Source organism: Semicossyphus pulcher, unplaced genomic scaffold (assembly GCF_022749685.1).
Source record: "Semicossyphus pulcher isolate SPU_LCO1_2020_fin unplaced genomic scaffold, fSemPul1.0.p SCAF_13, whole genome shotgun sequence".
NCBI lineage: Eukaryota > Metazoa > Chordata > Actinopteri > Labriformes > Labridae > Semicossyphus > Semicossyphus pulcher.
Window position 1 is genome coordinate 7,090,183 of NW_027211637.1, and position 22,341 is coordinate 7,112,523.

Genomic DNA, 22,341 nt, shown 5'->3' on the forward strand with positions numbered 1-22,341 from the left:
CTGTAGATCTTTTTAAAGCTTCGATACCTTTGGTACTAACGAAGGGAAAAATAATGGAGACTATCGTTTAAAAATACGTGCTATCAAAAGTATTCAAGTATTGAAAATTTTAACAAACGTACTACAAACATTTTTTGTTTGTTGTCCATTCATTTATTTATTTTTGTCCATTTGTAAGATTTTGTAAGTTTTTTGGTATTTATGCCTTCATTAGGATAGGAGGACAGTGGATAGAGTTGGAAACAGGGGGAGAGACAATGGGGGTTGACACGTGGCAAGTGAGTTGTGCTCGGGTCCGCCGCATCGCGGACTGTGGCCTCTGTACATGGGCCGCCATTAACCGCTGAGCCAAACCGGCGCCCCGTTACCCATTTCTGATGGACTTTAAAGTTCCTGTCACAAAAAGAAGACTTGGAGCATTTCTGTGGAAACTGAGGGTCGAGTCTGTAAATTCCTTTAAGGACCTTTACAAGAATTTCCGTCCTATTGAAGCTAACTTTGCCATTTGCACACCATTTCTGCTCCATTTGTCATAGAGCTTTAGCAATTCGTTACCATCAACAACTTTCTCTACGGGATTTCTCTACAGATGTTACCAACAACTCAATCTCATCTGGTTCTCATCTCTATTTTTTGTATGTTTCCAACAAGAGAGAGAAAAAAAACGATGGCTTCAAAGTTGTTGAGCTCGGCTGGCGGGATGAGGGAAAAAAGGCCACATTGCTGCTAGGCAACAGACATCAGAGTAAATAGATAAGGTTGGATTGAGTATTTAGGATTTCCCAACCAGAGATAAGTTAGGATGAAGAGAAGAGATGTGATTCTTTGAATTAGTTCGGACTTAAACCAGCGTCAGAAAGTCTTATCTTAGACTGTCTCTAGCCTAACTGTGATGTGGCCCCAGATTCTGACTAAATAAAGACTGTGCAATAAAAAAGCAGAGATATCTGGTTCTGTTGCATTGCTTTTGATTGTCTTGAGAAGGCTAACCATGCCAGTGATGATGAAATAAGAAAAAAGGGTTTGATTTCATGCTGTTTAGATGTGGTGGTTGTGTCCTGTTGCCAGAGACAATAAAACTCAAGCTATATATATTAAATTAGATACAAAGTAGGTCAGAGAGATCAAATGATCAGAGCAAAGTGGCCTGAAAATAATGATCTAAAGACCTGATGACAAAGTTCCATTATGTAGTCAAAGTAAATCAGAAAGAGGAGTGTGCCCTCAAGGCTACTTTTGATGCCTTCACTGACCATCTGCAGCTGAAGCTGAGGTCACAGTGTGCAATCCTGTAGTCAGTAATGCACCACTCCCACACAATGCACAACATTGTCTAAATATCAGGACTATTTTTAGAACGGAGGGATGGAGCAAGAGAGTTTCCATCGATGTGTGTGTGCCAATGGCTCTCTCTGTTTCTGTCTGTTTTCATTTTTTGATGCATAAATCTCTGCCTGTGTGCATTTCTTATACATGTCCAACCCCTCCCTCATTCAATCCAGCTTCTGTTCGGCGACGCCTGGCAGAGGTGCAGCGAGGAAGGGGAGGGGTTTCTGGTTAGAAAGCATCTCTTTGACTGCAGGAACCTCTGGTTCATTTTTGTGCCAGGAGTAAAAAACATAAGAAAAAGGACTTTCTTGTAACAGATGTTGTTGGAGAGCTGGGGTCTGTCCTGTCACACAGGGGGGGACACCGGGACTGGAATAGGAAAGAGGAAGGCTGTCTGTTTCCACTGACTGTCTGCAGGGATACCCGTCTGCACGTGAGTGAGTGTTTGTGTGCAGCGTTACTTCCTGAGGCCTCAGGTAGCTGTTTACAACTTGAGCCACTTGTGTGGAAATGTAGGCAGGTCCCAGCTGGTGCAGGCTTTGTGCCTCCGATGGTCACATGTTCTGTCTGCTTAGGAGGGTTTGTCCATCACTGTTAACCTGAAGCTTGTGGTCGTGGAAATATGCATCTTCATTTTATAAATTGATGTGTTGATTTCAAGCTAAATAGAAAAATGTCTGTGTTAGGGTCTCTTCTTTTTCAGCGGTTTTCTCCAAGGCGGCACACATGATTTAAGCAGTAACAGTTTCTTCATAATCATAGAGTTTTGAATACCGACTAACACGTGTTCTACCAGAGGAAGAGGCATTTAATCCATTACAGTGGTGACAGTAATGAGTATCTTGGGGACCCGGCTCAGCATCACAGGTTGTGTTTTGTGCTCTTTCACTCACTCAACCAGCTGTTTTCTGTTGTGTATGTTGTAATCCTCCTCAAAGTTGTAAAACCTCCCTCACTGTGGTTTCCTTTGCTGGACTCCCAAGACGAGCAGAGTGGAGTGTTTGATGGATTTGCTTGTTAAGCCTGTTTGCACAGTGATGCTTTCCTTGATTAAGCTGATCACATTTGTACTTGTAAAGGTTTCCGATGAAAAAGGACCAGTGACTTGTTCTCTCCAGGCTGCTGAGCAAGACTTGTTCTATTTTTATTCTTTCTTTCTTACCATAATTACATGTAAGCATTTAGGACGACTGTGCTTTAGCCAATGCAAATGTTGTTAATGTTAAATTGTACCTATTTTACAACCAAGTGTTACAAAATAGTCTAGGCTCAGTTCGAGGCTGAATTAGAAAGCTGCTGAGAGACAGCCAGCAGAGTTTGTTTTGTATATTTCACTACAGCGCATCTCTGAGACGGTAAAACATCAACGACATGAGTGAACATAACATGGGCATCGAAAACGGGAGTTTGTCAACCACTACGAAGTTCATATCCTTAATTGTTCACATGAAATAAGTGATGATGGACAAGTTGCTGTTGTAGCGGCTAAACTAGCACGTAGCAAGACTGTGTACACGTGATCTCATCTGCGCTGATTAGATGCGCAGAGTGTTGAAACAGCGGTGCTCTGACAGCCAGGTTTCCCTTGGGGAGCCGTGATTTTAACACAAGTTTTACTACAAATCTCTTATAAAGTATTGTTCTGTATGGGAAAGATGAAGTGCATCCCTTGGACCCATGGATAGCGAGTTTACTGTGTCCTTTTAAATTTTAATGCGTCAGAGACGCAGGACGCGTACCCTGGAACATCACTGGTGTAAAAGCGCTTTGAGTGGTCGGAAGACTAGAAAAGCGCCATTTAAGTACAGTCCATTTAGCATTACCATTTACCGGCACTAATGCTTTCTTCTTCTTTTGTCATTTAATGGCGGTTAGCAAACAGATTTCAGATGCGCTACAGCCTCCGTCTGTGGTAGTTCCACGTTACAACCAGGCGCCACTAAGAACAACGGGAAAATATTTTTTAAGATGAGATGACAGTTGCGTGAACTTTTCAATTTTTTGTAAATTAATGATTTTGAATATTAGAAAATGATGACTTATCCCTAAATTGCTCATATGCTGTTTCCAAAATAAAGCGTGAACTTTAACCTCAACTAGAGTTTTCGCTTTAACATTTAATACTTTAGGAAAGTTCAATGAACTGTTCTTTATATTATAGATGCTGCATTTGTTGCAGAGACAAAACATCAGTCAGTGGTCACTCTGACCACCTGTCTAGCGTAGCATGTTGCATTTTTACTGAAAGAGCAGCACTCTCATTGTTATTTAAAAACAATTTCAACATTTGCCTTTATGTGCCTTCATTTGATTACAGAGTATAGAGAGCTGACAGGAAATAGTGGGAGAAATAAAGGTGGAGGATGCAATGCAACAAAGATCCTCGGCCCTGATGCCAACAGAGGACATTGAGGTTGATGGTCAGCGTCTTTCCCATTGGCCACCATGGTGGTTTCAGTCCCCTCACATGAACCAGAGTGTAGCTTATATCTGAGTTACTCCATATGAGACCTTATATAGAATCCAGTAGTAGCCGTGCATCCCTGCCTGACCATGATTGCCTGTGGGTGGATTACATCGCGGTCTTGATTGTGTCTGAAACTGGAAGAATGCTACCAACCTGTCATCTGTGTGTTTATCTCTCTGCCCACATCACCACTGCGGTTTAGCTGACAGGTTGCTTTTTTAAACTTGGCACGGGCCCCGAGTGTATACTCACGCACGCATGCACACAGACACATAATTATTTTTAAGATTATTGCACAAGTTAAGAGATTGAGAATGAGGACATATTTCTGTCTGAATCCACAAAAACACACACAAGGAGAAGTTTGGTTTTCTTATATGACTGTAAGTCTGTATCCGACATGTCGGGTCAGCAGGCAGAAAGGTTGAGGCAGAGCTAATGAGCAAGGATTACATGAGGTAATTAAATTGGTTGAGGCAAAGTTATGTTTAGGGTTTAGAAAAGGGTGGACTTTGAGTAAGGAAGCGGAGCCAAATTACGGATTCATGGAAACAGGATCAAGATAAGATAACGTGAAACTTTAATAAAGTCTGTGTGGACTCCGGTTTGCTACTGTGAGAAAATTAACAAGCGAGAAGAGGCCAAATCACACCGAGCCAAACTGAGATTATTTCAAATCTCCACATGAGAAACACACACTTTCCAAAAGGAAGGACTACACAGTTTTAGTGAGGGACGTCAATCCTCCGACCACAACACATTACATAACAGACATCAGCCTCGAAGCCACCCACCCTGTGCACCTCTACCATCCATGTTGCTGTGGTCGTAGTACACTTGTATCGGAGCGGGCCAGCAGCCGCTGAACGCTGCTGGCGGAGGGTGATGCCAGGCAGGCAGCTGTCCAAACAGCGTCCAGTCCCTGGAGCAGAGTCAGAGCAGCAGAATAATGGAAAAAGTGTGCAAACAGCACCCTTTCTTTGTTACCAAGGACTAAAAGCATACAGAGGAAACAAAAACCCTTTATGTGGCTGTATCAGATTAATTATCGAATCATGGGCATTGAGTGGTGTAGCAGCATGATCGCTATCTTACATGGCTGTTCTCACATGTTGATGTTTGTTTGCATTCGTATTTGAGTGAACAGAGCAGGACTGGGCACGCACTTTTTTTCTTTATTGATCAATATCAACATTTATCAAGACATTTAATTTGATAATGTTTCCAGTTGGAAGGTAATCTTGATAATAATGTGGGCCTGAAGCAACCAGACGGTTCAAAAGTTAAACATTAGATTGTAGTTTAAGAACGTATGCTAAAGTAACACAAGCTGTGTTTTTTAAGAGTGACAGGAAATGTGGGGAAGACAGAGGGGATGACATGCATCAAAAGGCCAGCAGCTGATGTGTTGACGGCTTTAACTCTGTATTTGGGGCGCCTGCTCTACTGACTGAGCTAAACCAGCTCTGCATTATTATTTAAATCAACATCATTAAAACAGGTAAAAACACTGAATGCAGCAGTTGCTCTTTAAACATCTGTTTTATTCAATGGACAGGACGTCAGTAGGGGCTATGAGCTGATCGGCTGCTAATGATGTAAGATCAGTTTTTAGGTTAGAATTCCTTTATTGTTCACCATCACTGGGTTTCTACGTGAGCTGAATTATCTGAAGAAGTCTCCTCTCCTAAACAATCAGACTCAGTGATTAAAACCGGTAGAATCAATAAAAAAAGTGGTTTTGTGTCAAAATCATTGTTTCTCTAATGCTCTCTGGCAGTGCTTCAGGGGCTGCGAGCTGAGCTGCTGTTTACTTCTGCTCAGTTTTTTTTTGTCTTATCTTCCAGATGCAAAAATGACTAAAACTCATCTCGGTGAAATTATTATATTTAAAACAACTAAGCTCTATAAAGTAAAGGTGACATATCTTGCACAGGAAAAAAAAAGAAAACGTTTTAAAAAACAGCTCCAGTCATGTTTTAAGACATTACATTTTCTGCTTGAAATGATAAATTGAATTAATTACCTTGTAAAAATCCTCCCAAGGCATCTCCTCCTTCTCCCTCATTAAGCATTTCTGAATCTGCATAGTCCCCGCCCACATATTTCCAACCGCCCCCTCCATCGCGAAAACAAAACACATCTGCCGTCGTTTAGTGGAAACTTGTTGAAACTTAGCTAGCTTGAAATGTAGTAATTAGTAGTAACGTTAACGTTAGTAGTCAGTAGTGAGTTTGCAGAAAATATGTTGACGGTTACAGCTGGCTCACGCACCGCAGAAGTGGTTGCCATAGGTTACACATAATGATATGCATAGCGTCACCCCGTCCATTAACGGGATTGGCTCCTTAGGTGCCTGCCAATCTGAAAACGTGTTGTTCAGCCTGTCCTCGGTACACTGCAGTTTAACAGCAGACAGGCCCAGCCATGGAGATGACTGCTGATGTCTTGTAGCACATGGAAACACCACATGGATGTTTACAAGGTTAAAACCAGATTTTCACTGGGGGGGGCCATTAATGTTTGGCGCATGAGCTTAAACTGCAGACTGACCAGCTGCTGACTTTTTTTTCTGCTCAGTTATCGGATGGATCCAATTAAATTTCCAGAGTTTATCAGAGTTTGTAGAGATCCTGTTTCGAGATTAATTTATCGTCCAGCCCTGGATCAAAGAAGCTCTCCTACACTTTGACAGGATACCTGCCAGCATACGAGTGCTCCCGCTCTGCATGACATTGCGCTTACTGTTTGTTCACATGCCCATCCTCCCTCTACCATTTTCCTCCTCCTTTTATGCATCCGAGCATGAAAACACTCTTAGCAGTCCCCATACTTAGCCCATGGTAGTAAGTGTTCTCATGTTCAAAGAGTCACGTCAAGCCCATTCATCTGTGGATCTGATCCCATGTTGGGAAACAAAGAGGGACTGAGCGGGAATGGCAACCACAAGCACACAAACACATGATGTACACATGCTAACGCTCATAGCACATAAAGACATGAGAACGCAAAGGGACACATTTATTTTCGCTCTCTTGTTAAGTATTTGGCCAACACGTTTGCTCTTTTAGATCGTTCCCAAACCTTCTCACACACATTCAAACACACTGCGGATTATAGTGCGGTCTGGGCGGGAACCACATGGATTATTACTGGAAAGTTACACAACCAGAACAGAAGTTCAAGAGGCAAACGGAGAAGAGAATAAGTGTTCGATGTGGAGTTATGCACTCATTCACACAACTATGCACCGTGGTCTGCTCAGGTTAAAGCCGACAGCTCTAATCTCCTGACGTTGTTTCAGCCCACTAACTCAGGCAATCACTTTTTGTTCTTCTTTCTTTATTGTGGAAAGATTTGGGAAAGTCCGGCTTCTTTGCATGTCTTGTTCTCATCCTGTCAGACTGAAGCGTGAAGAGGGACAACAGGCAACACTTTCCACTGCCAAGTCAAACTCTTGGACGAAGGTCAAACAAGGATCATTGTTTCTGAAAGCAGGCAGCAGTGTAACTTCTGTGTGTCAAGTTTTGAATTGAGTGTGAATCTCATTTTCCCTTGTGTGTTTGTGCAGGGGGGGAAGGGAGAGCCCCACGTCTTCAAGGAAAAGACCTTCAAGAAGAAGCGGCAGTGCAGCGTGTGTCGCCAGAACGTCGACAACATCGGCTCCTTCTGCAGAGGTAAATTATGCAAGCATGATAATGGGTGTTACAGATTATACATTGACGATAAAGGGACCAAGCAGAACATGATAAGCAAAGTCATGACAGGCTACAATGTTAGCAGGATGTGTCGCATATTAATGAATCAAGGGCAGCAGACACTAGCTTTGTCTTGTAACGTAGTTTCATTTGACCCCTGAAGCACCTGCCGGATGTCTAATATGAGAAGTAATCAAGATGCTAAATCTGGGGAGCAAAAGGAACAAAATGACTGCTTTTCTAGAGTTTTATGAAGTTGTGATGGGAAGCAGGACAGCTGAATATCTTCACTGTAAGCTCATATGCAAAAAAGCAATAGGTACTGATTTATGACATGTGTCATTTGTAAGATGTAAGCCACAGGATGAAGAGATTTATTTTAATATATATAAGATATATAAGATAGATAGATGATTTATAAGACAGATTTTTTTGAAAACATCTAGAGACCAGTTGTGAGTATAGGAAGTGTTTTGGTTTACGTTTGCAGTATGTTTGGAAGCAGATCTGTTCTAGATCAAAGGTTTCTAATTGATCGACAAATTCACTTGACGCTGTGTCATGAAAGCTGTTAAGCGTTTAGATTTCCCGACTTCCTCGAATGCATCAGAAATGATCGATCTGACCTCCATTCAACAAACGCGCCTTTTAAAAGTAGTTTCTTCTCCTCTTGAAGACAGACCTGACAAAGCTTGCATTATTACTTTTTACAAATCTGCATCATGACGTTGTTATTTCGGCAAACTTCAGCCCCGTTAATTAAAGTCAATCACAAGAAAATCTGTTTCCGGGTTCATACCACTGAAGTAAGCCAGAGTGCAGCCTCTGTGTAACTTACTATTTACAGTGCAACTGAGACTCACCAGAAACCGATGAACGGGCGCTCATCCGGGGGTTGGAATGAACCATGATATGAAGGGGTTTATTTTACAGACATATTAGGAGGGCCGAATTTCGCTTCGCTTGTGATCTGAACACACGGTTATGCTTTTCACTTTGCTAATTGGACTGTAAACAATGCACGCAGGAGACAAAGTCTTGGCTGCAAATTTTGGCTGGCTAAATCAGAATGCCTGAAGAGTTCTCCCAGATGATGTAGTGTCGTCAGACAATAGCTGATGGCTGAGATTGGCGTAGCATAGAAAAACAGAAAGCAGGTTACTTCATATTCAGGCTGATCTACTAGTTTTGCACGTTAATATCAGGGGTGACAGTGACAAAGTAAATTTACTTGAGTACTGTACTTAAGTACATTTTGTGTACTTTGCCCATCACTGGTTAACATACATCACTGGAGAATGCAGCTCATATTGTCTTCTTGTTTTTCTCTCCTCTCTCCTTCCTCACTCTCATTCTTCTCAGTATGCAAGACAGCCACTCACAGGAAGTGCGAGGCCAAGGTAAGGATCCAGCTCACACCTGCTGCCTGAGTATGGTCTCATAATGTAAAGTGTCAGCCGTGATACAATTATGGACATCACTGAAAGTGCTGTGGTCATTGTTTGGAGACCTGATGGGACTAAAATTATGTAAATTAATTAGTATTGATCCCTCTAGTTATGTTAACTATTTGAAGTTGACAGTATGAACATGAGAACCAGGTTAAATGTGCAGTCATCAACAACCAACAGCATGACCCGACTAACTCGAGGTTAGGTCTTAAAGCTGACCTTTAATCTTGCAGAGTCATGAGACAGTTAGGCCCCTGGGAGTTCGCCATCCTTTATGTTGATCTTATGTGACTGCACTGGACTGTAGAGGTCACAAAGAAATAGTTAGCGGAGTTGTTAAGTAGTTTGTTACGCCACTGAGGTGTGCAAAGATACATGACTCAATGAGGGCAGAAGCCTTGAAATCTTGGCTTATATGAAGGCTGCTCAGTTGCATTCCTCAACCAGAGCTGCACGCCTGGCTCAAACCCCACACTGCTGCCTCAGTGAAAGGCTCATTGATGGAGGGATGGTATAATGAATAGACAGAGGGATGCAGAGGGGGAGAATGCCAGCCATGGTCAAAGTGACGAAGAGGAGGTCGAAGCTAAGGCCAGGGGAGCCTTGGCAAGCAGCAGGCGATGGAAAAGCCAAGGGCGAAGGCATGTGGCATCCATCCTCTTGTCTTTTATCTGAGGAGAGAGCCCGAGGATGATACCAGAGATGAAAGGAGGGCTTTCAAACAGCACATGTAATAAGGAAGTGCAACTTGTGATATGGGTTGTGTCAAAAATGTTCTTATTTGCTTTGATACGACTCTCTGTATGAAATATGAAGCTACAGTCAGTATATAGTTTTTATTTTAGATCCATTTAAACAGAACTATGCAGACAATATTTTCCCGTGGCCCGTTTGCAGCCGCCCAGAGGATCTCTGTTTCATATCTGGTTAAAATTGATAACTGAAAGGGACAGGATATTGTTTGACAGCCTTACTGTAACTGTCTAATGTGTTGTTGAGGACTGGTTGTTAGTCAGAGATATCCATCGCTGCTGCCCAGGAAGGGAGAGGTCAGATAAGAGGGGGCGTGGGGGTCTGGCTTATGTATCCATCACTGCTGTTATCTAAGCTTGTATGTGGGGGGAAATCTGAGGCAGGATGGCATCAATCTGTAAAACAGAGAATTAAAGCTGCATACTTTAGTGATGACAGAGGCATGGCCTTTTTTACAGTTCTAACTAACTAACAGATCCCAGCTGTCTAACTGCCTATCAGATTAGCTTCAGCCCCCTGCAACAGCTGCTCTCACCTGTGCTACAAGTGCTAACAGTTCAAGGTGTTCCTCATTTGCACTACATTCACATTTGGGATTAATAAACTGTAACTTGTGTATGATTCAGCCATATCTACCCTCCTCTGTGAGCATATTTACTGAGTTGGCGTGTGTGTGTGTGTGTACTCACACATCTGGAAGGTCTGTCATCTGTAAACCATCCTGCTCTCCCCCAGCTTCTATTTACATCTCCACCCGGCTGGTGTTGCCGTAAACTGTGTGACAAATCATCTCATTACCACTCCATCCAGAATTAGTCAGTGCATCCGCTCCAGGTCTTTGGGAAAACCCTCTCATAATCCTGAAACTTCCCTTCTGGAGAGAGACATTTGTGGTTAGAAAATAGACAATTCATGTTTTGTTGTCTTTTGGTTGCCTTCTGTCTCTCTGTTCCCGACTCTTAGCCCAAAAGGTCAACAGCCTCCAGCTGACCCATCTCTATGCTATTTAAAACACACAGACTATCTCTCTGTCTATCTCACACACACACATAAACACACACACACACACACACACACACACACACACACACAAACAGACGGCCATAAACAGATTTATTCCAGCATGTTCTTCTCTCAGAGAACAGTTCCTCCTTATCTGTGATCCCAAGTGGAAAATTCAGTCCACAGGGAATCGGAGAGAGGGAGGGGAGGAGGGGGAGTGCTGGAGGCAGAGGGGCAAAGAGATGGAGAGAGGGTTGGGGAAAGACACTGAAAAAGGAGGGGGGGTTAGAGGAACAGTGGGAGGAGGAAGGATTAAAATTGGTGAAATACAGCCTGTGACAACTTGACTGGCGTGTCCGTCTAATTAGGCCAGAAGAGGCATTTCCGCCGGGCAGGGAAATCTCAGCTCTCAGACTGAGTGACACAAGAGAAAGCTCACTTACATGAAATCCCACAGGCTGGTTCACTCTGACTGACTGACTTAATGTACGGCTGATTAGCAGATGAACTGCACAGAGGAAAGAGCATGATGTGAACACAGTATGAAGCTCACAAACTCTTGTTGGCTGGCTTTCAAGGAGTGACTAATTGTACAGTCCATAGCTGACAGTATTGTACAGATAATATGCTAAATAAAACACCATGTAATTACCCTTTAAAGCTAATTTCTAGTTTGTTCAACTTTGTTAATTTGAGAAAAATATCTTTGTGCAACTTTTGTCACCAGTATTGCTAATGTAGGGCTGCACAGTGCTTAGCGCTGCTGCTTCACAGCTAGATTGTTCCAGGTTTGGCGAGTTTGCATGTTCTTCCCGTGCATGCGTGGGCTCTCTCCGGGTACTCCGGCTTCCTCCCACAGTCCAAAGACATGCTCGTTAGGTTCATTGGTGACTCTAAATTGTCCATTGTTGTGAGTGTGAGCGTGAAAGGTTGTCTGTCTATGTGTGTCAGCCCTGTGGTTGACTGGCGATCAGTCCAGGGTGTAACCCCCCCTCTCACCCTATGAGCTGCGATAGGCTCCAGTGACCTTGAACAGGATAAGCGGTATAGATAATGGATGGATTGATTGCTAATGTAATGTACAGTAAATTGTGGCTATTATGTATATATTGAACTTTTTGCCGGTTTACTTAGTATCAAAAGATATGATGGTATCGGAGCTTGTTTCAACATAAATAGAATTTGACACGTTTGTTCTTGTTGATGTCTCCTCAGGTTTCAGACCGAACAATTACACTTTAGTTTAAATTGAGTCAAATTTACCCATGTAGCTCACATTACTACTTTCCTACTACTTGGATTTCCATTTATTTGTTGGTCAGCAAGTTTACAGAAAAGTACTGGCCTGATTTTCATTAGTGGATAAATGAAGCACGGGCCAAGAGAGAACAATGTTAGACCAGATTTGGATCCAAAGTCATTTCATAGATTGCACTCTTGCAGAGCGCAGGTTTAGCTCAGCAGTTAAATTGTGCGTCCCTTATACAGAGGATACAGTCCTCGATGCAGCGGCCCGGGGTTTGACTTCCACCTTCAGCCCTTTGCCGCGTGTCATCCCCACTCTTTCTTGCCCTGATTCCAACACTATCCACTGTCCTCTCTCTCTCTCTCAGTAAAGGCATAAAAAGGCAAGATTGCACTCTTTCAAATAGCAATGGAGTACCACTATTTGTATGTGTTTACATTGCAATGTTAACACAATAACTTTACAAACTTTTAGTTCAGTTTTACAGTTTCTGATTGCAACTTTTTTTTTTGACCTATTTGATTGCATGTGTCTCCATTCACTTTCATGCTGGAGCTATGCATGTGACTTACTTTCACTGACGCTGGATAAAGGTAGACTCTGAAGTTGCAAAGGTCTTTATAACTGCAAACAGACTTTGTGTGATTCTTTATGACTGTGACTCTCAACTTTAGTGCCTGGCTGATGAGAAGGCTTAAAATCCAGACCATGATACAGACAGGAAAATGTCTGAATGATAAGCCATCCTACAGATGGTGTACGTTGGCAGTGCAGAGCTCTGTATCACAGTAATTACAATCCCTGCTTCCCCTCTGTGAATCAGGATTCCTGCGTGTCTCCTGTCCTTATCCACAGAACATGTCCAGATACATTTAACATGAACTGTGTGCTCTGCCTGCTCCTCTTTACAAGAAGAGGATGTACAGTCAAGTACAGATAGACAGAGCGGAAGTGGGGGAGGATGCGGGGATGAGAGGAAGAGCAACATGACCCTCCTGATGTTTCTCCAACATAAAAGACTTTCATCAGAACAGTTGTGGTTAGAGTTCTGCTCATCCTGCCTCTTCTGTGATGTCGGTGGGGGAAATACTTTTAAGAAGAGAGACAGACAGAAGAACAACAGACTAAACAGTCTGCAAATGACATTTAACTTCTCTAATATTGTTTAAACCCTGTTGTTTATTTACTGGAGCCATTTAAAGGTCATAGTTCTTGATTTCTTCTGGCTAACAGACACAAAACAAAGGAAGTGATGAGGAGATGGAATGATGGAGTAATGTTGTGTTTCCCAACATGAAGCTCAACATGACAGCTGACCCGACACCCCCCTCATCCTACGGACTTCCTGTCAAATGGAAACCTCGAGGTCACTTCACTTCCTGGATGCTGCTATAGGAATTTGTCGCTCATTGCAGTTAAAACATCCTGAGGCTACACGTCAAAAAAACCCTGAATATCCGGAAATATTGCAGTGGGTGAAAATTTCCCAAAACTGTAGTTTTTTGGTGGATCTGAGTTGCATCAATAGTGAGTAATCCTGGGTAGATTTTTGCGGCCTTGAGCCCAGACCTCTGGTTCCCGTCCTGCAGACCTTGCACTTCACCAAATCCTCATGTAGTCGTCAGAGTGAGTCATTCAGGATAACAAGATCCAACTGTATCGTTTTAACATTAACGGGACTATGACTGTCTCTCCTGTCTGAAGGAGTCGCCACTCTATCACAGACAGCTCCGGTAATTGCCGAGATAGGCCGGTGTGTTTTGAGTTCGAGCCATGTGTGTGTGTGTGTGTGTGTGTGTGTGTGTCTGTGTGTGTGTGTGTAGAGCAATGGAATGAGCGAGTGAGTGAGCGATGTTGATGAGAGTTAAAACCATAAGCATGACAGCTAAGTTAGCCAAGTTGGGACTCCGCCAGTCCACTGTGTGTGTGTGTGTGTGTGTGTGTGTGTGTGTGTGTGTGTGTGTGTGTGCCAGCGGGGGCATAAGCCGCACTAATTGGCTGGTGGGTTTGGTCTGTCTTGAATCTAACAGGAAGAGGCCCTTTGGATATCTCTCTAACCGGGGTCTTAAGTAGTGACAGAGACTGAGTCACAGATTTTAAAGATATGCGCTGTACCTCAGATCACAAGAAAACTCCAAAGGGTTGTCTTTTGTCAACACTTAAATGTCCTTTACTGTCAAAACTCCCTGATGAAGGCTTGATGCCAAATCACATCAGAGTTTGTTTAAAGTTAATCATGTCCGTTCTGTGACTATGACGGCATTTTCAATGCTCAAAGAGAGTGCCTTGAAGTGTTCTTGTGATTTGATGCGTCTGCGTATCTCTGTCCAAAGAGCACCTTTAACTCTTTAAGTCCAGACTGCGATCCTATCGTTACTTTTTTTAATATCTGCTGTTTGTGTTTATGTTGTTAATAGCAGGGCATTTTACATTCACATTATAGTTTCCATAAAATAAGTTAAAACATCAGTTTAAAATTTACTCCATTGCCGTCCTTGAAGTAACTCTGAGAAGTATGTTTCAATGGTTATAAATTTAGTTTCCTATCAAATATTGATCTAACTTAACAACAACTGTGCATGGCTTCAGAGATGTGTGAATAATAACTGGGCACTCTTGTCCCATCTGTCCAAATGCCGAAACCTTAGGCCGAAATAGTCCTGTTTCCATTGACATATTTTTTTGTACGTATAGAAACAGCTGAATTCGTTAAACCTTCTCACTTGGCCCCAAATGTCGAGGTGGTTTTGCCCTTTGTCCAATAAGAGATGATGTACTAACTGAGATATGAAAGGGGCGCTGGTTTTGCTCGGTCGGCAGAGCGGGCGCCCCATGTATAGAGGCCACTGTCCTCGAGGCACTGATCGCGGGCTCGACTCCCGGTCTGCCAATCATTTGGTGCGTGTCATCCCCAACTCTCTACTCCCCACATGTCCTGTCTCTCTTAAGCTGTCCTATAAATAAAGGCAAAAGCCAAAGAAAAACATCTTTAAAAAAAACTGGGATATGAAATGTATTGACTAAGTACTTCTGACATTTAACTCACATGACTGATCAGCTGACCCATGCTACGTGCATTTGAATCATTGCATTAGTCTTTGGAGGGCAAGAAACACTACCAATACTATACTGTATAGCCAAAAGGCTGAGGACCTCTGTTATTCTCTTGTAGATGGATTAGACTGCCAGGGCGACTTGTTTTATTTCCAGTTCCCACCTTCTTCTTCTACTTTCTTTCCTGGAAGAGTACAACCAAGCGTAAAGCAAACTTCCCCCCTCTGTCGAAACGATGCTTTGAAATGAGACCAGTTTATTTTCCTCCAATCAGCTGATGAAAAGGCACCTGCTTTGCATTTATACATTTTTTTCCATTTTAAAAGTTAGATTAAAATGTTTTGACAATTGCATAGAAACATGTCAGCTGAGATAATATACAAAGAAAATCACAGTAAGACTTCACCACAGAGTTATCTTGTTTGTGAGCTGTGGTTTGACTGCAGAGGATGATGGGCCCTAAAGAAACCATCTTCAACACACAATGTCTGTCTGAAGAATGTGCATGAACTTTTGTGTGAATGGTAAACAGTGTTTGAGCTGAAGCGTGCTTCAAATATAGAAAGAGGAGGGATGTTGTGCTTGTGGGAACTTTATGTGTGCCTTCTTATCAGCGGGATGGATGACAGAGATGCATTTGAGGGAAGCTCAACCACAAAGGACAGAAAGGGAGGGAAGATCTGTAATAATGCCCTGTGTTGGGTTCACAAGGGTTTTTTTTCCATTGTTGATGTCTCCCAGTATCATCTTGGTCCATGACTTCCTGCTTTGTTTGTGTACTCACGTTTATTTTTGTCCAGCTTACAGCTCTGTGCCTGCGTTTGGCTTGGGAAAATGGTGAAGATGGGTGCATGAGAACACAGTGCGGCCCTCAACATGTACCTAGAGGCTCTCCGTATAAGCAGCATGTGTGCACTCCTGTTTTGCTTCTGCATAACTTTGTGTGTAGCTGGTGTAGTCAAAACTGCATCCATAACAGGGAATTGCATCCCGCTTGGTCATTAAATCTCCACCACAGGGACCCATGTGACCTGAGATATCTTGGGCCTCCCTCTCAGCTGCTTGGAGCGAGAACGAAACGGCAACAGACAGAGTCCTTTTTCTTTCCTTTTGGGGTCAAAGGAAAGTGTGGGAACAAGAGACAAAGAGTGAGAGAGTGAGACATGTGCTGAACAGGGAAAAAACAGGCTTTGTTAGCCGGCCTCACATACAGAAGAGTTTGATATGGGACCCCTCTGTAAAGTCCAGAGGATACAAATGTTTTACCTATGGGTGTTGTTTTTGCTTAGCGGTGGCCTTGAAGTCCCCTCGTGTAAGGCTGGGTGCTTTCTGGTTTTCTCATGAAGTCCACCTTGTCATGATTAAGGGGCATTAGACATGTGGGGTGCATTTGAAGTATAGTTATAAAGCTAAGCCAGGTAACTCTCAAATGTGCCGTCAAATGAGTCCTGCAGGTTTCAGCAAAAGAGAGACCATCTGCTTTTTGAGTGCCAGACACACATGAAAAGTTAAAGTTCGTCTCAAGGTTATGGTTCTGTCAGAGTTCAGCTTTTGCAATGCATGGATGGAGCTGATAACAGATGGCATGTTGTTGAAACCGTGATGCCTCGACAGAGCTCTGAAGCTAGGACTTAAAAGAGTGATGCTCAATAGTGAAAGCATGGTGGTAACTTTTACAGGAATCATCCCCTAGCCTGCATATATCCCATGTGACAAAAATGTATTCTCTCATTTGTTTTCTGGTGAAATTCAAGTTCAACTGCAGCACACTAACCAAGACAACAGCACTAAAGAGATGGATTCATGAAGGATGGATTGAGGGTCTTGAGGGAGGGATGACGGGATGAGGATAAGGCTCGAGGGGTGAGGGGAGGAGGGTCGAGGGATGAGGAAAGAAAGAATGGATGAAGGAGTATAATGTTGGACCAGTTTGGGCTGATGGCAGGAGGACACAAGGGAACCAGAGGAGTTGCGACCCTATGATGGGGTGGCGTCTCTTTGCGCCAAAGAATGGAACCACCAGTGGTTTCTGAATTCAGACAAAGAGAGAGAAAGGGGAAAAAAAGGAAAGTGAGTTTATTTTGCGGAAATGGGATATGTTCAAGATGTGTTTCCCAAACCTTGTTTAACACTCCACTCAGCGAGCATGTGAGTTAGTGGGATCTTCAGAGAGCTACGTTGCTCTCCTAATCCCTCTGAGCAGCCTGTGAGACACAACAGTTCATACTTAGTTAGAAAAAGGAATGGTCGTTCTTTCCACTCACTTGAACCGTCAGTGTTTATGTTGCAACAGGTTGCATGTAATTTTTACCAAAAGTATTGCTTGTGATTGCCAACCCCCACTACCAACACACGAGAAATTAGTGGGAAAAATATTCCTGTTTTCACCGTTTCCAAATGAATTTAGTTGGCTTTGACAGCCTTTAACAGACATTCAATTTATTAGGAATTCGGACGATGGCAGGAAACAGATGTAAGACATCAAGTCCAAGCATATTGCTCAAACTCCAGTATTCTCTCAAGGGCATCCTGGGGTTTGTGGTGTTTGGAGTGTGTCGTTTTCTTGACATTAACTAGAACACCTACAACATATGTGACTGGTCAAATTAAAAAGGCAGTAGTTAGTGATCTTCATCATGCGCCCGTGCTGTCACCAATGTTCCCACAATCAGAGAAACAATTGCCCTCTGGGGCCTTAATACTGAAACATTGAGTCCCTGTGTTTGCCCCTAGTTGTTCAATGATGATGGTGAAGATGAAAGCACGAGGTCAAGGCCAGCATCGCCTTTCACTGTTGATTCGTTGCAGCTTTCATCAGTGCTCTCTGATTGGCTCTCCCAAGGGATCTTAAGGAATGCGTAGGCTATTAAGCCTAAGGCTAACCATTAAAGGAAATGCTGCATGAGTGCTGCGATCATATGTAACCAAAGAACACAAGGGGTTTGATCAGGATCTCACACATGTAGTTCCAAGACCATCTTTGTGCCCTCTGTCAGTGAACTATGAACTCTTGTATGTGGTATAAGGTGGCTGGTGTAGATTGGGAGTTAGAGTTAGCATCATGGGACCAGCTAGCAAAACTCGTTGAATAGATCAGAGAGATGGAAATCTCCACACTGCTACGATTCTAACTCTTGATTTTCCTCACTGACAGTCGCTTTCATTTTTAGTGTTTGCCTTCATCTGAGCGTCAAATTTCACTTATTTTTGAAGTTGTATCTGTAGTCACCCATCTTCTCTTTGTTTGTTCAGCCATAGTAGATTACTGTTTACTCGCAACACTTGCAGAGACCGGAAAAGCAGCCGCTTTACATACAAGTGTGTTTGTTGCGTTAGCACCACTACCCTCTCTGGCAGACCAACCACTGCTGGGTGATGGTAAACGCGTCACTAACTCGCACCCAGCACCCAGTCTGTAATACTGCAAATGCCAAGGCTTTCATCAATGGGCCATAGGCTCAATCACCATTGTGTTACATCAATGGGTGACTCAACAGACATTTATTTAAATGAAAATCTTCGAGATTATTACTTGAACATGGGCTATTGTTCCATGCTCCATGCCACTATAATCACCATTCATACAAGAGCAGTAGAACATAGTTAGCGAAACCTGCTCCGACTCGTTACTCATGATAGCTCTCTGCTTTTCTGCCTGGTCAGGGTCAATAGCACTGAGTACTCTCAAACCTAGTGAATCACATCAAAACAAGTGATGCATCATCTAGTGTCACTATTTGGCCTTGCAAAATTACCACATTTTCAGAGTGTTACAATTGATGTGGGCGGTTGTTTAGTTGTGCAATAAGTGTCAGCTCTGCACATGGGGGAAAAGTGACCCTCTGCTTTGTGCGACAGATCCCACAGGCTTCATCTGATACCTGTACAGCGTCATATAGAAGGCCCCTTAACTGAAAAAGTTGTCTTGCGTGAACACTGTACGCTGAATCATGGAGTAGTGTATGAAGTACAGGCTCCCACAAACACTGCCCTCACATACCGGTTTCTCACACTAACAACATACCAAGGCAGCTACCTCACCCCCTAGTTATCCCTCTCTGAGCCCACAGCTCTTAAGCCATGCATTGAGCGGAGAGAGCTGTGCGTTATCCATTAGCCATGCTTCTTCTTGCTTTGATGGATCAAAGAGCATGTAAAGAGCTGAAGGAGACGGGGCCACTGCAGCACAAACAAAGCCAACGAAGAGGAAGAGGACAGAGGGTTGGCAGATGGAGATGGAGGGAAGAGGGCAGGGGACGAAAAGGAGGAGGTGGAGAAGAGAGATGGAGGGGAGGGTTATGGGGCTAAAAGCTCCTTGAGTGTCGCCAGCTGGACCCACCTGAGAGGAAGAAGATGGCAGCGATTTGCTTGGAGTGTCGAGAAACTTTCAAGTCATGTTTCTCTTCTTGAGCTACGTGTTTGATTTGGTCTTTCTTAGGAACATTTCAGGCACTGAAGTCCAGAGCAAGTTAGAACAAGCTACTCAGGGGTCTTTTTCAAGGATATTTTGTTACTGATGAACACAGGGGATCAAACATGTGACCTTCCAGTTGTTAGACACTTCAAAATCCGGAGACCATGGAGAATTTAGAACAACAGTGGAGGTAGAGTGAATGAATAGATTTCAAGAAAGCCAGGTAGGAAGGTAGAGGGGTTAGAGGAAGACAAACAGGAAGGTGTTTGTTTGAAACCAATTAGACAAGGAAGAGAAGAAAGGGGAAGGAAGTATTCAGATCCAAAGAAGAGGAGGGGGAGAGGATAAACAAAGGTAGAGAGGGGGTGATTAGGTGAAATTAGTGTGAGAGGCTTAAAGAAGAAAAAACTGATGGAAAGGAGAGGAAGAGGGTTAAAAAAGGCAGAAAAAGTACTGAGGAAAAGAGAAAAACAACAGCGAGGAAGGAGAAAGAACATGATTTGGAAGAAAGTAAGTTGACCTAACTGAAGGTAAAAAGGTACAAAACAAAACAGGAATAGCAAAAGCAAACGAGGGAAGTGAACAGGGATGAAAAATGGATGGAGAAAGTCGGAGAAAGAAAAAAGAGGAAGGGAATAATTGGCTTAAAGAAGAGAGAGGAAAAGGAGGCAAAACGCATTAAAAGAGAAGGAGAGGGATGGGTGGAGGTCTATTAGCAGGAAGTTGGTGCGTAAGTGTTGGCCGGGGGAGATGGAATCTGGTGTAGAGTGTTTGTTCTGGCTTAGTGGCCGCCCTCTGCAGGCCCCTTCACTGGGCACAGTGAGTGAGGGATGAGGAGGAATAAACGAAAGAGCGATGTGAAAGCACCAACCCAGGTGAAGCCTGATTCATGTATTGCACTCAGAAATAAAAGCAGTAAAGGATACACATTTAAATTTGGATAACTGGAGTCATAACAACTGGAAATGTAAGACAACATGGAGTCATTCCAAGATTGGGAAGGAGCAGAAGCTGGAACCAGGATGATTCCAGAAGGTTTTGATTTTGCTTGTTAAAAGTTTCTGACATATTTTCGACAATACCACCAGATTTTATTATGAGTTATGTGGAAGTATGAGGCATTCGCTGACCCAGTGGCACACGGTTCTTGCCAAACTTTCAAGTTTTCCCAGGACTTTCCCAATTTCTTCTTGGGGTAGCAGATTCAGTCAATCAGTATGAACCCAGATTTATGGAGTGGTGGTCTGAGAAACCCAGAAAAGCAGGCCGCCCATTTTGTCAGTTTAGAACTGAAGTAGCCTTTCGGATGAGAGGTGAAAAGTCATCAAGAACTTTAACCAGTTGCCTTTTGGATTAAGCTTAGAGTTAGTATTTCCATATGTTTATAACACTTTAATGCACAGTGTCTGTAAAATTCCTGACCAAAAAAATGTAAATGAAAGGGGAAAGAGGGGGAAGTCTAATAATGATGAGAAGAGAAAGAAGTGTTTCCACTAGATGTATTACAAGAAACAATTACATCATTCCCAACCTGTTGTCAAAAACTGGCTTAGAGAATTTGGCAATGAGGTAGTCACACATCTACAATGAAGACTGGCATGTTTCTTCATGTAAGAACATGATGAAACTGCTGCACCTGAAAGGTTGATTCAAATTCAGATCGCTGAAATATCTGCATTTTCCATTCACAGTTGCATGGAACTGTTAATGAGGTTTGGGGACGGTGCCTGCCTTTCAGAGCATACAAGCATCGTCAGTATGTGAAGGCAGGCATGCACAAACAAACAAGCCGATTCAATGAAATTCCCAGGATCTCACAGGTATTTATCCTGTGAAAGGACCGATTATCACAAGAAGTCCCAGGAGGTACCAAATCTCGAATCGCAGTGTTCAACCCTACACCCAACTATAGAGGTGCAACATATGCAGAAAAACAGCGTCCTCCAGTAAAATAATCCACAAGTTTGAAAGACTGAAAACTGGCAGTTATGCTGTTTATTCCCAGAAGAGAATATAAACAGTGGAAGGGAAAAAGAAGATTTAAACAGGACAGGAAGGAGGTGATTGCTTATTTACCATTGCTGTTGGAAATTTTGGATTGATTGAGCAGATTAGCAGAGCAGAACACAACACGCAAGAGCCCAAAATAAGGCCCAGTCCTGCAATATTGAAAGAGCATTGACCTGATTGAAAGCTACATTTTAGTCGGGCAGATGAGTTTCATGTTCCAGCAGAATTAAACTCAGTGTTTCTGAAAACAGAAATAAAATAAAATAAAAACTGCTTTGGCCAGAGAATTAAGGGAAAGTAGCCAGACACAGCCCGAATCAATCTAGCCCTAAAAAAGAAGCACAATACGCGATAAGACCAGGGATACATGTCCCTGCGGACGTGGAAAACACATTAATTATCAGAGTGAGTCATACAGGAACACTGTCCAGTTTGTCGTATGATAACTGATCTCCAACCTGAACCTGTTTCCTGCAACTTCTGTCAAACACGCCAAGTCTCAATATAGCTCATTATCTGTCCTTTTGCCTTCCTGCTGAAGTCTGTTGTTACGTATTCCTACAAGCAAAAGTAAGAGACTGAGCTTGATGCTGACGAAAAAAGGGAAGAAAGAAAGATAATACGAATTGTACAACACACACGCACACACTTTGGGGGACACACCCCCAAGTTCAGGGCCGGCGTAACTTCCCTTTTGTGCACAATGAGATATACACAAGCCCTTGCCCTTTTCCTGTATCCAAATAAACAGTCCAAAAAGGGCTACGTAGTGGGAACATTGCTTTATGTGTGTGTGTACACGTGTGTTTGTCCGTGTGTTACGTAAGTATGACTGTGGACCCCTCAGCCCCCTTTCATTAGGGCTGCTGTTCAGCTCCTGCTTCCTTTGGTCACAGTTCATCGACCCATAGGCCCAA

General features: G+C 43.0%; 1 protein-coding gene across 5 annotated transcripts in view; it reads left to right on the top strand.

Moving 5' to 3' along the window:
- tns2a (tensin 2a) overlaps nucleotides 1–22,341 on the top strand; it is a 57,912-nt gene that overhangs the window by 11,780 nt on the left and 23,791 nt on the right. For all 5 annotated transcript variants that reach the window (XM_069659441.1, XM_069659443.1, XM_069659442.1 and 2 more), the window contains exons 2-3: nucleotides 7,368–7,473; nucleotides 8,857–8,894. In XM_069659441.1, coding sequence (XP_069515542.1) covers nucleotides 7,368–7,473; nucleotides 8,857–8,894 — 144 coding nt within the window. The remainder of the gene's footprint in view (nucleotides 1–7,367; nucleotides 7,474–8,856; nucleotides 8,895–22,341) is intronic.